General features: G+C 51.2%; 1 protein-coding gene across 8 annotated transcripts in view; it reads right to left on the reverse strand.

Annotated features, from left to right (window-relative positions):
* Positions 1–410: 410 nt before the first annotated feature.
* Positions 411–15,360, reverse strand: part of NCOA1 (nuclear receptor coactivator 1) — a 155,623-nt gene continuing 140,673 nt past the window's right edge. For 5 of the 8 annotated variants that reach the window (XM_031603862.2, XM_090136546.1, XM_090136545.1 and 2 more), the window contains 9 exons: positions 13,923–14,049; positions 10,626–10,794; positions 7,882–8,196; positions 7,582–7,683; positions 5,968–6,367; positions 4,885–5,059; positions 3,944–4,127; positions 2,995–3,084; positions 411–1,839 (listed from right to left, as the gene is read on the reverse strand). In XM_031603862.2, coding sequence (XP_031459722.1) covers positions 1,672–1,839; positions 2,995–3,084; positions 3,944–4,127; positions 4,885–5,059; positions 5,968–6,367; positions 7,582–7,683; positions 7,882–8,196; positions 10,626–10,794; positions 13,923–14,049 — 1,730 coding nt within the window. In that variant the 3' untranslated portion in view covers positions 411–1,671. Of the gene's footprint in view, positions 1,840–1,929; positions 1,987–2,994; positions 3,085–3,943; positions 4,128–4,884; positions 5,060–5,967; positions 6,368–7,581; positions 7,684–7,881; positions 8,197–10,625; positions 10,795–13,922; positions 14,050–15,360 lie in introns of all 8 variants that reach the window. The other 3 variants (XM_031603865.2, XM_031603864.2, XM_031603863.2) reach the window with 3 other exon arrangements.

Consider the following 15,360-nt stretch of genomic DNA (forward strand, 5'->3'; position numbering starts at 1 on the left):
TTCTCCAAGGATGCGTTCGGCACAGAGACAACGAAACGTCAGCTGGCAACTCCGGTTCTTTTGTCTTTTTTTTTTTTTTTCTCTCTTTTTTTTTTCTTTCTTTTTTTTTTTTGTCATCTTTAACTCTTGCAAATGTCAATCAACAAAGCTACACATTTGTTTTCCACACACCAGCGCGATTGGAGAGGGAGAGAGGGAAAAAAAAACCCATCGCCCCCCGCTCTCATAAAAGTCAGCAGTGAATATTAAAAGCGACCCCCAACTAAAAGAGAAGAAAACAAATTTGTACAGAGCTCAGAGCTATTTACAGTGACAGGCTCGAGGGAAAAAATAAGCTATCTCCCGACAGAGAATTCAATTATTATTATTATTTTATTATTATTATTTTAAATAGTTTAAGCTACCTCAGCTGTTAAACACAATCAAAGCAGAAAGAACTGACTGCTTAATTTTATTTAATATTTAATCAGAAAATTTTATCTACAATAATTGACAGAACCCTCCCCCCATCCTTCCCCCTAAAAATTATTGCAGTTTTTTGCCCCAAACTGTTCTTTTTTTTTTTTTTTTGGCCTTTTTTTTTTTTTCTCTTTTTTTTTTTTTTTTTTTTTGCCTATTAGTTTTTCCCCCATTGCAATATACACATCATCAGCCCCCCGTTCCATCGGGCGACCGAAACCAGCAGAAAACATGGAAAAAAAAAAAAACAAAAAAAAAACAGTGGGTCAAAATACTCTTTGCTTTCGTAGGTTGCTTCTTCTTCTTTTTTTTTTTTTTGTCTTTTTCTTTTTTCTTTTTTCTTTAAAACCGACAAACTCACGATTGCTAGAAAAAGCTGATTGTACGCACAAGCGGGTCGGGGTGGAGGGAAGAGAAGGTTTGTTGTTGAAGCGTGACTCAACCCGGCCTTGTCTGCAGAAATCCAACGTCCATCCCCATCTGTGCCCCGTGCCGAGACGTCATCAGTGACAGATCCAGCTGAAACTGAGCTCGCTCTTCCTCCTCCTCCTCCTCCTCCTGCGCTGCCGCCGCAGTCCTCCAGCTGCCTTCTCCCCCTCCCCTCCCGCCTCCCCGAGAAACCTTCGTCCAGATTAAGAAGCCAGCGAACTGATTACAAAAATAAGAATCATCTCTAAGTTTGGCTCAATGAAACCGACTGTCCCGCCTCGTCGCCAACGCCCAACGCTTTGTGTTTTTTTTTTGTGGTTTGGTTTGTTTTTTTTGTTTTTTTTTTTCTGTTTGTTTGTTTTCTAAAAAAAAACGAGGAGGAAAAAAAAGGGGGTGGGAGGAAGAGAAGGGGGAAATGGGGAAAAAAAGGGAAAAATGGGGGAAAAAATGGGGAGAAAAGGGAAACAAAGGGGGAAAAAAAGGGGGGAAAAAATGGAAACCGAAGGGGAAAAAAAGGAGGGGAGGAGGGAGAGAAGAGGGGGGAATAAACAAAACCCACAAAAAGAACCCCCCAAACAAAATGAAACAGCCCCCCTCCCCCCTTTTTGCTCCGAACACTACGAGCTGAAGAATGGCTGCGGTTTGAGATATCAAAAATCTCAGAAAAATATATAATATATATATTTATATATCTCTGTACGTCTCATTATTTAAATTTTTTTTTTTCTTTTTTTTTCTTTTTCTTTTTTTTTTTTTTTTTTTTTCACATTCCTCGAAAAGCGGTTATTCAGTCAGTAGCTGCTGAAGAAGGCTCTTCTGTTGGCCCTGCGGGGTCGGCGGCACCGCGGCGGCTTTCGGGGCGCCCAGGGGAGCCGGCGGGTTCAGGTAGGGATCTCCTACCAGATTCACTGTACACTGCACGTCGGCAAACACCTGAACCTGCTGTACCTGCTGGGACACAAAAGACAAGAGGGGCTCTTAGCGGGGATGGGGCAGGGGCCGGCGGCGACGGACTGGGAACTACGTGAAGTGGAAACTCACTAGAGACTTCCTCTAGTCTGGAGCCACCACAGAGAAGAACTCTTCTGTCTTCTTTTCCTACAAAAAGAAAACCGCTGCACTCATTCGGATCAGAGCTCGGCAAGGTTCACACGTTGCTCATTCGGAAAAAAATAATAATGATTAAAAAAAAAAAAAAAAAAAAAAACTTGGGAAAAAAAAAAATGGAAAATATTAAAAAAGAAAAAAAGAGGAAAAAAAAAAAAAAGAGGAAAAATCAGCTTGGCTCATCCCGGGAGGGGGCAGCCATAAGGCAGCGGCACGGGGCAGACTGGAGGCAAGCGAGGTCCGGAGCTGCTTTACAAAATGAGGAGTGGTGGTTGGTGGCACGTCCCCATGTGCCGGAGTGTGTGAGCACAAGGATGGAGCCCGAAGGGTGGTCCGAAAGGAGGAGACTCATCAGGCGGCGTGAGCGCAAAGCACGGAGCCCGCGGGCATCGGCGCTCGGACTGGCAGGCACGGACGGACAGACAGACGGACAGACGTCGCCCCGCAGCCTCCCCGCTCCCTCCGGACATTCCCTTCCAAATCGCCTTCCCTTCCATCCTTCAGATGGATCTTTCAGACTGAAGACCTGAGCCTAGGAAAGAACTCCTCCCGCTGCTGTCACCTCAGGGCTGCTCTGGGAGATGGATGGTGCTGAGCACCTCCTGTGCTCAATTATTTCCCAGCTCGGCTGCAAAGTTTCTGCTCAGTGAGCAGCTCTCTGAGGTCCCCAAGCACCACATAGAATCTCCAAATTGGAAGGGACCCTCAAAGGCCATCTGGTCCCACTCCCTGCACTGGACAGGGACACCCACAGCTCCATCAGTGCTCAGAGCCCCATCCAGCCTGACCTTGGCTGTCTGCAGGGACGGGACACCCACTGCCTTTCAGGGTGACCAGCAGGGTCAGACCAAGCCCTGCAAACTGAAGCAGTCCTGGCTAACAGCTCGCCCGGTGCCAAGCGTGCCGACATGGCATGGCTGGAGAATGTTCAAGTTTTATTGGGAGCACAGCAAACTCCTCTCTCTGTACCTGAGATGTGCTTAGCAGTTTCTTACTGACCTGCGCCCCATCTGCTTCTGTTTTCAAAAGGTCAGTGGAGGAAAGCTGGTTGCAGTAAAGGCCCGTGGGTCTCAGCGCCGGGTCGTTTACCTGTCAGAAGCAATAACAAATCTCAACGTGGGTTCTGGATGTCCCCAGGGCACTCATCACCCCCTCGAGCTGAGCTGGGTGGGTCTGGGAAACCCAGAGCCCAGGTGGGTTTGGGGAGGGGGAGCCCATGGGGCAGCACCAGCGTCCTCTCATTCTGAGGCTGGGATGCTTTTTGCCTCTCTCTCAACCTCCTGCACTTTGCCTTGGGCTGCTGCCAGGGACACGTGGTCTCCAGGGAGCGTGGCATGTCACCAAATGCATTTGACAAGAGGGCGAAAAGCCGCTGGGGAAGCTGCAAGCCCCAGCCTGCAGCACTCCCACACAAACCCAATGAGCCAAGAGCAGCTCCAAGGAGCTTAATGGCACTGAAACAAACCCCAGCAGCTAAAATTTCAGGAGAGGCAGAGCCTCAAACAGCCACAGTGCTCGGCCATGGCTGGTGGCAGTGTCCCGGGCACAGTCAGCCAAGTGCAGGTTTCCATGCTCCCAGTTTGGATACAGCTACCAGGAGATATGCAAACCCACCCCCAAAACCTTGCCAAAGCAGCTCTGGAGGTGCTGGGGATGCTCTGCCTTCCCCTAAGGACACAGAGGCTGCAGCCTCCCCCATGTCTAACACAGCTCAGAGCAGTGTCAATGGAGCAGGGACATCTGTTGCCCCTCTTGGGAAGGGCCAGGAAAGGGGAAATGCATTGTGGCAAATCCCCAGCACTAAACCCACAGTCAGGTGAAGGTTGGGATATGCACTGCTTGTAAATGAAGAAATTACAGAAACAAATGAATCTGACAAAGCTGGGGAGACCCGTTAGGAAAGCAACCTTCCAGTAAGCTGGAGAAGGCCGTGAGCAGTGGCACTGACCTGCTCTGAGCACATGGAGTTCATCCCAGGCATCTGCAGCGAGTTCATCTGCATCTGTCCTGCCATGGGATTCATGTTCTGGACGTTGGTGTTTCCTCCTGCCATGGAGACGGTGATGCTCATGTTGTTGTACATTCCCTGCTGGGCCGGTGCTGGCTGGGTCTGCCCCGTTTGGCTGAATACGCTGATGGAGAGGGGAGAAAAGGGTTAGGCAGGTGCTGGTGGGAAGATGCTCTCTGCCTGCCTATTCTGGAAGGGATGAAGCACATGGAGTCATCAGAGGAGCTTCAGCCACCTGAGGAAGCCCTGTAAGGCCAGTGACTACTGTAGGAACATCTGCCCTCTGCTCCTCACTGTGATGTGGTGGGGCAGGAGGGACAACAGGGACGAGAGGGGACCATCAAGGAAGCAACGCAAAGCCCTGGGTGAGGTGACACCAAGCTCTGCTTGACCAGGGAAGGTCAGCTGAGCTACCTGCAGGCACAAAGCAACACAGCCCCAGGTGAACTTTTCAACTGTTCATTTCAGGAGATCTGAAGCTCCAACCTGACTTGCACAAAACCAAGCAGAAGTCTGATGGCTCTTCCCATTCGCTTCCAAAGTCTATCAGTTTTCACATGACATAATGAAGCCACCTCACTCCAAGAGCTCCTCACTGATTTAAACCACTGTGCTGGGTTCTTCTGGCCATCCCAAGGCAAGATGAGCATGAAGCTGTGGGTCAGTGGTTGACTTGCACATGGAGTGAGAACACTGGATGTAGGTTCAGCCAGGCTGGGACTGTCCCCTTGGTGTCACCATGCCTGCTCTTGGTGTCCTGTCTGCTCTTCCCACGTCCCACCTCTCCACTCAGGCTGTCCTAGCCCAGTAGGGGTAGGAGCTAGATGACCTTTATTGTCCCTTCCAGCCCAACCCACCCAATGACACCATGATGACCTTACTTGCTGTTCCCCATGGCTCCCTGCTGCCAGGTCTTCATGTCGGGTGACTGATAGCCCGGTGCAGGCGGTGCTGGCTGCAGCATTGGGCTTTGTGATGGAGGGAGCTGTGGTGACATCAGGGGACTGCTGGGGCTGAGCGAGGGGGCGAAGGCGGGCTCATTCTGCTGACCCATGCCTGGAGAAGGAAGGACAGACAGCATCAGCTGTGCGATCCATTAGCAGCCTCCCCTCTTCCTCCTCGTCCTGCAACTGCTGCCATCAAACCCGTGACTTCTGCTCTTGGAGTCTCTGGTTTTCATCTCAAGCAGCTCTATCACTCAAATTCAAATAACTCATAGATGAATGATTGGGGAAACCACCCCACCATGTGGTTTCCACCAGCAGGTGCTCCTATTTCATACCACACCTGTATGGACAATAGCCAAGGTAATGCCAAGACAATGGCAAAGGTTGTTCCTGCAGAGCTCTGCTCATCGGTTACGTGTGCCACGCTGAGACCCCACACTGCTGCTGAATGGGAGCAGCTTCAAGCACCCAACATCATCCATGCACCCCTCTGCACAGGCTCACCAATGTAATCAGAGCTCTGTGACCAGGCAAGGAGCATGAGCTGGCTGCAGCTCATTTCAGACATCTCAGCGACAGTAAGGACTTTTCCAGAGCATATAAATTTAAGGAAGCACAATTTAGAGAACTGCTTTGTAGTTTCCTTTTTGCAGAAAAGAATGAACAAAGAAATGAATCATTTGCCAAAATTATCTATTTTTAAGGGGATACAACCAGGAAAGCTTCGCTTGGGATGTGCAGAGTAGTGAGATGCGGTGCGAAATGGTGGCAGTGTGGCTGTGCCCTTTGCCTATCCTTCCCCACTGCTTTTACCCCACTGGCGTAAATGCAAGCAAAACCCCAACGGCAGCAAAATCCATCCCATGTGCTATTTGCTAAACGTGGATTTTCTAGGGTCATCCCTGTTCTTCTCCTATCCCCGCACCCCTCCAGTTTGCCCATTCCCTTGCCAACCACCCCCTACCCAGAGACCAAGAGTTCCAAGAAGGGCACACAGTCCCCTCCATCCCCACCTACCTGATCCCGAATACTGAAAGATGTTCTGCTGCATCTGCGGCGTCATCCCGGCACCGAACTGCCCTCCGACGCTGCCCATCATCCCCCTGGTCACCATGCCACCACGGTTGGCCAACGCAGCCTCAGGGCTGGATGCCAGCTGCGAGAAGGGACTGGTGGAGGTGGGAGGGTTCCCAGGGCTCGTACCATAGTTGGGAGGATAAGGGAATTGCTGTGGGGGAGCTTGGGGGAGGCGGGCGGCCCCCATTTGCACCGGGAGCCCGGCTGATGGTGGGAGGTTGTTGCCAAAGCTCTGCTGTCTCATGAGGATGGCTCGCTGCTGCATGAGCTGCCGCTGCCGGTGCTGCTGGCTGTAGAGCTCGCGTTGACGCTGGGCCAGCATCTGGGCGTTGAGGGGAGGCTGTGGGGAAGGAAGATGTTAAAAGAGTTAACTCCTCTTTGCATCTCAGCGTGCAGCTCAGAGCCCCGGGAACGACAAGCCGTGCCCTTGTTTGGGGCAACCGGCCTCGATTGGCGAAGGGAAGCTGGGAGGAAAAAAGGGAGCACAGCACTAAGGAGCGACTGGGGAAATGCTGTAGATTGGATGTTCTGTACAAATCAGTGGTTGAGGATCTCAAAGGATCGGCCCCCATCCAGGCTGTGTCCCCCAGGCAAATGGGAAAGCCTGTATGATTGCTCTGCTACCAGGTGTGATTGCCTTGTTATTGGATCATCGCTTCTAGAGGATGCAGCAAAAGCCGCTTCTTGTGCCCTTCATAGGATCACAGAATGGCCTGGGTTGAAAAGGACCACAATGCTCATCTAGTTTCAACCCCCTGCTATGTGCAGGGTCGCCAACCAGCAGACCAGGCTGCCCAGAGCCACATCCAGCCTGGCCTTGAATGCCTGCAGGGATGGGGCATCCACAACCTCGTTGGCAACCTGCTCCTGTGCCCTTCAGGGAAGGCTCCCAGCAAGGAGTGCCCAACACCAGGATCTCTGACCTTGACCCCATGAAATCACCCCATGACATTTCCCCTGGCGCTGGGCTCCTTCCTTAGCTGCTGGGCCAGATGTGCTCCCATCCATCACCACAGGAGCTGCAGTGCAGCAAGAGAGAACTCAACAAAACCATCACAACTGCCAATGCAGCTCTGATGGAAGGGTCCCTCTGTCTGCAGCTCATATTCCCCACCAGAGATGTTGTGATGCTTAACAAAACTTGCAGGCTTCTCAGAGAAGTGGAATAAAGTTACCAGAACTCAGCTACGCTTTCCAACTCCTCCTTGCAGGGAGCAGATGTTTTATCCACTTTATTAGAAGTGAAACAAGAACTTTAGGGCCTGGGGATTTGCAGGATCATTAAGAAGATTTCACTGGAGATTGTGGTATTTAAAGGATGGCATCTATTTTCCAAAGATCCTTCTCAATTAACGATCTTGGCACGTTTGTCTCTAAGCTATAATGAGGTCTTTGTGCCTTACCCAAGTGTAGGGAATGGAGTAAAAGGGGAGGAAAAAGAATCACAAAGGCACATCTGGAGCCACTCCTCTGCATGGTGGGTGATGTTCCCATCCCCAGGGAATGAGCAGATGGGACTGATCTGCCTTTGCCACCAGGCTGCATCCCCCTTACCTGCGGGGTCATCTGCTGCTGCATGCCCGCCCTCATGTTGATGCCCACGGGGGAGTTGGCTGCAAACTGGTTGAGAATCGCCTGCCGGTTCTGATGGATCAGCTGCAGGGGAGGGAGGACAGTCAGGAAGCTTTTCCAGCTACAGATGCAGATGCTCCAGCAATATTTTCCCTTAGCATCCACCCACCCTCCGGCTACTCGAGGGTACTACGACTGCAATCTCCCCTCATTGCAGGACGGGGAGGACGCCGCATCCCTCCCACCCACGGATCCAGCTGGGGGTCAGGGAGGGACTTTTACCTGCTGCTGGCCCTGCAGCCGCTGCTGCAGCTGAAGTCGCAGCTGGTTGGGAGCCGTGGGGGGTCGGCTGAGCGTCTGCCGGGGCTGCATGGCCATGGTGGTGGGGAAGGCACCGCGCGGCGGCGGGACCTGGACCGGCATGGGACCGAAGGACGGCTTCTGCCGAACCATGCCGGGGAAGGCGGCAGGGAGGTTGGTGGTGGGAGATGCTGAGGAGTAAGGCTGGGGGTACATGCCGGGCTTCTGCTCCATCATCAGAGGAGGGGTGGCTTGCTGGGGCTGGAACCGTTCTGTCAGGGCTTCCAGCCCGCCGCCCTGGAAGGGAGAAGGAGGAGGAAAATCTTTATGCTGGAGCCCCGCTTGCAGCCATTCCCATCCAGCACAGCTCAAGGCCAGAGCTATCCCAAGTGGGGTTAGCCATCGTTCCTCAAGGCTCTGATAATCTTGGAGGGATGGGAGTGATTTCTGCTGGCTTGTTTTGGAGCGAGGACCCCAGGAAAGAAGTCCTTAGAGACGGGCTTGGGGTTCATCTCTCTGTGTCCAAAGCAGTGATGGATTGTGGTGTGCTCAATGCTCATGGAATTATGGAAACAATGGAATCATGGAACCATAAAATCAGAGAATCATAGAATCATGGAACCCAGAATCATGGAATTGTAGAACCACGGAATCATGGAATCATAGAACCATGGAACCACAGAAATGTGGAATAATGAAATCACAGAACTACAGAAACATGGAATCACAGAACCACAGAGCCACAGAGCCATAGAATCATGAAACAATGAAATGACAGAACCATAGAAACACGGAATCATAGAACCATGGAACCACAGAATCATGGAATCATAGAAGCACGGAATAATGAAATCACAGAACCACAGAATCATGGAATAATGAAGTCACAGAACCATAGAAACATGGAATCATAGAACCACGGAACCACAGAATCATTGAATAATGAAATCACAGAACACAAAATCATGGAATCATGGAATCATAGAACCACAGAATCGTGGAGCCACAAAGTCATGGAATCACAGAATTCTAGAATGGTTTGAGGTGGAAGAGACCTTAAAGCCCATCCAATCCCAACCATGGCAGGAACCATGGCAGGGACATCTCCCACCAGACCAGGTTGCTCAAAGCCATCCACCCTGTTCTTGAGCACTTCCAGGGATGGGGCACCCACAATTTCTCAGGGCAGCTTGTGCCAGGATCTCACCGCCCTCATCAGCATCATCTCTTTGGGCAGAGCATCACACTTGGAGCATCAACACGAACATGGGACATAGTCAGCTCTTTTCCCTCTTCCATAAATTAAGATGGAATACATATGGCTCAAGGACTGGGTTCCAAGCTCATAGAACAGCAGCCTACAACCAGACTTGAGGCTTTTCTCATCTTTCCTCTCCAAACTACCCACTTTCCACCCATCTACTGATGAAACTGTGTGCAGATATCTGCAGCTCTTCCTTTCCCCATGTCCTCAGTAATGTGGAGGAGAGGGAAACAGCCCAAGCCCCCCAGGATGGAGGCAGCTCAGGGAAAGCCAAGGAGATCCACTCATGTCCTGAAGCGACAAAGCATCTCCAGGGCAACCATGTGCCTGCCCAGTGCCCAGAGCACTGGATGGGAACTGAAGTATCTGGGCCTCAAATGCAAAAACTTCAAGTCAGAGTAAATCCCTAAGCTCTCCCCAGGGATGTGAAGTCCTACCTGCCAGTAACACGTCCTGCATAGGCTGCCCAAGGAGGTGGTGGGGTCACCATCTCTGGGGGGTGGTGTTCCACAACTGTGGGGATGTGGCACTGAAGGATGTGGTCAGTGGGCATGGAGGGGTGGGTTGGGGTTGGACTTGGGGATCTGAGAAGTCTTTTCCAACCCGAATGATCCTATGATTCTGTGATTCACAGGCTTTCAGTTCTGCTCATTGTTTTGGAAAAAGCACGTGAGCACCACAGGGCGGAAAGAGAAACCACTCTATGAAAAAAACCCGAGCAATGCATCTCATCTTCCACGTCCCTTACTCTCTGCCTAAATTCAGGCTTCCCCCTGGCCATGCCCTGTTATTTAGAACAACCCAAATCCTTCAGATGCCTCTGCACGGGCGCCTGTAGCCAGGGCCCTGGTGCTATCTGAATCAGATGGCAACGCTGGAGCAAAACTGTCATTTTTTTCCACGGTTAAATAAGAGGAGAGGGGCAGCTGCAGTGTAAGCCAATCTCAACAGCGAGGGCTGCGGGCTCTCATACCAGCCAGGCCATTAGCTATATTATTAGGCAGCACAATTAAGGCTCAGGAATCTCTGCCTGTGGGACTCCAGCTGGAAGGCTCCTCCACGCCCCAACCCCGAGCGCGGCGGGGAAGCGGGTCGGGCTGCCAGCCCTCCCCACGCCCCGACACATGAGCTGCCCTTTGAAGGGCTGACGTTTCTCATGGGGGATGGCGTTTTTAAGCCGAGAACGGCCTATTGGATTTCATGGGGATGCTTTCCAACTTTTTTTTTTTTTTCTCAGTGGAATGGCAGAGGATTAAGTATCCTCTCCGAATCTGATGCGCTTTCCCACTCACATCTGGCTTCCCGTGACCAGATGTTGGAAATCCTCCTCCACGCTCATGTCAGAGCTCAGCATCTGCTGGAACTGGATGATCCTTAAGGTCCCTTCCAACCTCAGCTGTTCTATGACTGTATGACCTGACCCCGGCCCCGACCTCTTTCCAAACCCATTGAGCCTCTCTACCTGCACCAGTTTGTCAATGCCGAGGGCTCGGTCCAGCTCAGCCAGCTCCGTCTCATCCTTGCCGCTCAGGAAGGACACGAGCTGCTCCAGCAGTGCCTTCTCATCATTGCGGCCCTCCGGGGTGGTGGGAGGACACAGGAGCTCATCCAGCTGCGAGGTGATGCAGGGGCTGCGGAGACAAAAGCCCGAGGAGACACGTGAAGGGTTGTCAAAGCAGCAGCGGGGCTGAGCCATAGAAAATCCCGCTCCGCACTGCGCTGTTGGCCTCCCACCCATCACCCCACTGCCAGGATGAAATCCCACGGGGAACGGAGCCAGCACTGTGCTTCAGTGGGGTTCTGGAGAACCACTTGGTGCTTTTGCTCTGCAGGAGTTACGGGCAGGGCGGTGGGAGGCAGAGCACAACGTGAGCAGGGAGCGGAGCGGGGAGGTTGGGAAGGAGATGGGACAGCTGGAAAAGAAACAGCTGAAGGCAGAGGGAACCTTTTAGTTGCAAAAAGAAGATTTCTGACAAGCTCGCTCAATATTCTTTGGGAATAAGATTAATATGTAATGAGAGACATTCCAATGACGTGACTAATTGGAGTCAATCGGATTTGCCGGGTCTGACACAATGAAGGGAGCCATGGCACATCACGCTCACAGAGAGACACAAAGGAGAGAACTGGAGCATGCCAGCAGTTCCCAAGCAGCAGACATGTTTATCCTTTTAGCTCCAGATGAGGACCAGATGTACAGTAAGGAACTGAAGCCAATGGGACCGAGAGTGCTGCAGCCAACACACGCAGTTTAATCCAGGGAAAGAAATACTGGGCGCTGGGATTTCTTACACTACAGAGCAGGGGCAGAGAGGGAAGCAGGGAGATGGAGGTGAAAAGCAGGGCTGGTTTCCTAAGGCCCAGGTCTCTGCTACTGGCTGCTTTGTACTGAACCACTCAGAGGGCCAAAGCCAAAGATCAGAGCTGGCTGCTCAAAGCCATCAATCCTGCAGAGAAAGTGGGGGACAAAGTTTTTCTTTGCATTAACAGGCAATGAGAGGATGAATGCAGGCTGGCAATGTCTCTTCGGCTCACCACAGACCTCTGCATGGATGATTTATAAGGAGACCATGGGACAATACAACCCTTAGATAGGAAATAAACCTCCAGTGAGCGCCATGTGTGCTGCACTCCATGCAGGTCAGCCCCATGCTGGCAGGTGGGAGGAATTTGGTGTCAAATGCTGCTTGAAGTCCTATAAAACATATCTCTGGCATGGCCTCCAAAGGCCTCCTGCCCAGCACAGATGTCCTGGACACCGAGGGCGTCTCTGCTGGCAAAACATGCCAGTGCTGTGGCCATCAAGCCAGGCCCTGGGTGACATTCTTGATCTTGGGGGATTAGAGGAATATGTGTGAGAGCCGCCTGCAGCACCCTGGATGTGGTTCAAGGTGCCTTGGACCTGGACCACAGTGCCTCTACCACTCTTCCATCAATGACACAGAGCGCTTAGGCTCAGAGCACAGAAGGGGACATGTTGTAACCATCCCACTTGATCAAGAATTGAAGATCCAGAGGGACCGGGGACAAGGAGAACTTGCAAGGAAGCTCCCCTTGGCCAGGTGGGTCAGCTCACTGAGCAAGGCAGGAGCTCTGGTGATGGATACATACCTTACAGCTGGAAAACCTTCACAACCCCTAAAGCAAAAGCTCTGCTGGTAACGGAGTTAAGAGAGGAGTTGCTCTGCAGCTGGACACCAGCTGAAGGCACACGATGCAGAACAACCCGTGCATGTTATCGGTGCAGTTTATGGCTGTGCCACTAGATGGAAGTGCACAGATCCCAGCCAAGCCTCTGACTTTAGACTTCCTCTCTGGCTTTATAGAGGAATCTGCTCTCTTCTGTTTCTCTGCCGTTGCTTTTCAAGTCTGTTGTACCAAAGCAGAGCCTGAAGACCTCTGCAAGGGCTGACGAACCCCTTCCTTGTGATGAAGCAAGTTCTTGAAGGGGATGCTGAGAAGCAAGCCTTACCTCCAACACAGTGGCTGCTTTTTGCTCTTGGGGACTCAAAGTGCTGCTCCAGAGACTGCCATGGCAGTTCTCACCTATGGAGCTGCATCAGACATAAGGCTACTGAAGTTACTGCAGGGAAGTGAGGTGGGAAGTGAGCTGGGCACCAGCAAGGCTGCTTGGCTCTGTGCTCGGAGCACAGGGCTGCTGAGTAAGGTAAGGTCATTTTCCCCTGATAAAGCAAGTGAAGCAGTATTTTAAGGAACATTTGTAGCTTAAAACCAAGACTGATTTTTAGAACTTCTCTGCCCTTTGCTGGATATGCCCCACGGATCTCACACTAATGATGAAATTGCAACACCACTGAGATGTAAAAGGGAAGCTGCTTCCTTGCAGCAAGGACTCGAGCTGCTGTAAATGCTCCTCATTTAAACAGGGATTGGTTTTATCTCCCAGCAATTTCAAGCAATGAGAGGCTGAATCTTTCCAGCCAAAATCCAAGATCCATGTGCAGCAGCAGAGACCACTTAGGCAATTCTTTTCTTGGGCTGAGTGAAGAGTTTTTAGAAATGAATCCAAAGATGCCTTGCTCAAATACAATTCTTATACATTTGCTCTTTGTGGCAGGAGAACAGAAGCTTTGCTTATCTGTGAAGGATTTAATTAGCAACCCATGCATGGATTTTGGCAGCAAGGGCCACAGAAGGATCCTCCCAGAGCTCATCATGTATCTAACAGGTACCTGACCTCTGGGCATGGGGAGGGACTCAGCCTCTGTCCACACTGCTAATGCTGATGCCTTGGAGAGCTTCTGAATTAGGAAACCCTGTGACCCCTGTATGGCATCAAGCAGAGAGCACCACCAGCAGGGCTCCCTGCCCTCCTCACCTTCAGCCCCAAAATACTTGACCTCCAGGCTCCTGCAATAGCATTGCTATGGCATTTACAGCCAAGAAATGATGTTGCATGCTGAGGTGATGACTCCTTGGCTTCTCCACAGGGCAAGAACCTAAAGAGGACCTTCCAGATGAAGCCAAGCAAATGGGGACAGCAAAGAGCTGCAGTGATATGAAGACACAAAACTGTCCCATGGCTCTCGAGATGCCACTGCTGACCCCAGAAAGAAAAATGTGGGAGAATTCCAGCTGCAGTATTGGTTAGCGAGGACTTTCAATGTGGATATATGGGATTAACTGAGTCTGGACCAAGAAATGATGGTGCATGCCCTGTTTATAGAGGCAGAAATTGCTAGAGCATCCCAGAGTCCTGCTGGATGAGATCAGGAAGCCACCGAGCTGCAATACTTACTCCTCAGGTTTACTCAGCGTGCTTCGGTTCATGGGCGCCATGCTGTTATCTGTCCACGGGATCTGCTCACCCATGCCTGGCTGCCCAAACTGGTGATCTGGCACCCCCATCTCCAGCTCTGACATCCCTGTGGGGAGAAGAGGGGTTGGGGGAGGAAGCGTTAGCGTGCCAAGGGGACTCAGTCACCCCAGGGGATGTGCAGAGAGATGCTGGGAGTGGGCAAAACCACAGCCAAGGTGCCATGCCCATGCCCAAGGCACGCTGCCATGGAGGCATTGATGCTTTCTGCAGATAAATCCTCTGTTAGAGATAACATGTAAAAAATTCAGAGCTTGGTCTCATACTCAAACCTGAAGGATGAGCCTGGGCTTTGGGTGAACACCTGTGTGGCTGCTCCAGCAGATCTATGTGTCCTCAATAGGTGCCAACGCTATGACCCCATCTCAGTTCCCCTTTTCTGAACATTTCCAGCAAGTTTCTCAAAATCTAGTCAAGTCAGAGGGCTCATTCTTGAAGCCCAGCTGTTAGCACTGGAGATTTCAGTTGAAAAAATAGCACATGCCCATTAGCATCTTCTGACTCTATTTTGGAGAAAAGTTAATTTGTGCAGGGAAAGGAGCCAATGCAATTAGATTAAGTTTAGCACAACTTGGAGCCTGAGCCCAGGACAGGGAGATTTATGTGGATGGAGACTTTACATCATCCAACTTGAAATAGAATCAGAGTCATAGAATCAATTAAGGCTGGAAAAGACCTCTAAGATCACTCAGTCCAACCCCAACCCATCCTCACTGTGCCCACTGACCATGTCCTCAGGTGCCACATCTCCACTGTTCTTAACACCTCCAGAAGATCAGAGAACACCCTGGCTAAGCTGGCCATGGATCCCCATGCAGATGGACACAAGGGATAAGCCCACTTCTGGTCAGGTTGTGATTGCTGCTTCAGGATATGCCACCAGTGGCCCATCCCATGGGTTTGCAGGGTAAATACTTACAAAGGTGGTTACCAAGGATGTGAATCTTTTTATTTTAACTTCACCAAGCTCTGTTGTGATGATATTTTTCCCCAATAAAATACAGCACTGCTGAGAATTGAGGTGCCACCAGCTGAGCTTCCAACATCCCAATGGAACAGAAATCCCAGGCATAGCCCAGGGAGGGCAGAGGACCAGAAGACAGGACCTGGTGACTTGGTAGCACATCCAAAACAGGGAACTGCCCTATTTGGGGACAAACCCAGCACTGCTTGCTGTCTTCCCTGTTGTCCCGAGGTATCCCCAGCTCCAGGCAATGACAGCTCCCAGAATGAGCCTGTTTTGTGGGCTTGACACCAAAACACAAGAGCCCTAAGCTTGCTCTTGGATGGAAGCAGGGAGAGGTGTTCCTTTACTTCTTGAAATGTCTTGAAAAAAGCCTTAAGGTTGCTTGGCAACAGG

Source organism: Phasianus colchicus, chromosome 2 (genome assembly GCF_987193195.1).
Source record: "Phasianus colchicus chromosome 2, bPhaCol1.hap1.1, whole genome shotgun sequence".
In the NCBI taxonomy this organism is placed as follows: domain Eukaryota; kingdom Metazoa; phylum Chordata; class Aves; order Galliformes; family Phasianidae; genus Phasianus; species Phasianus colchicus.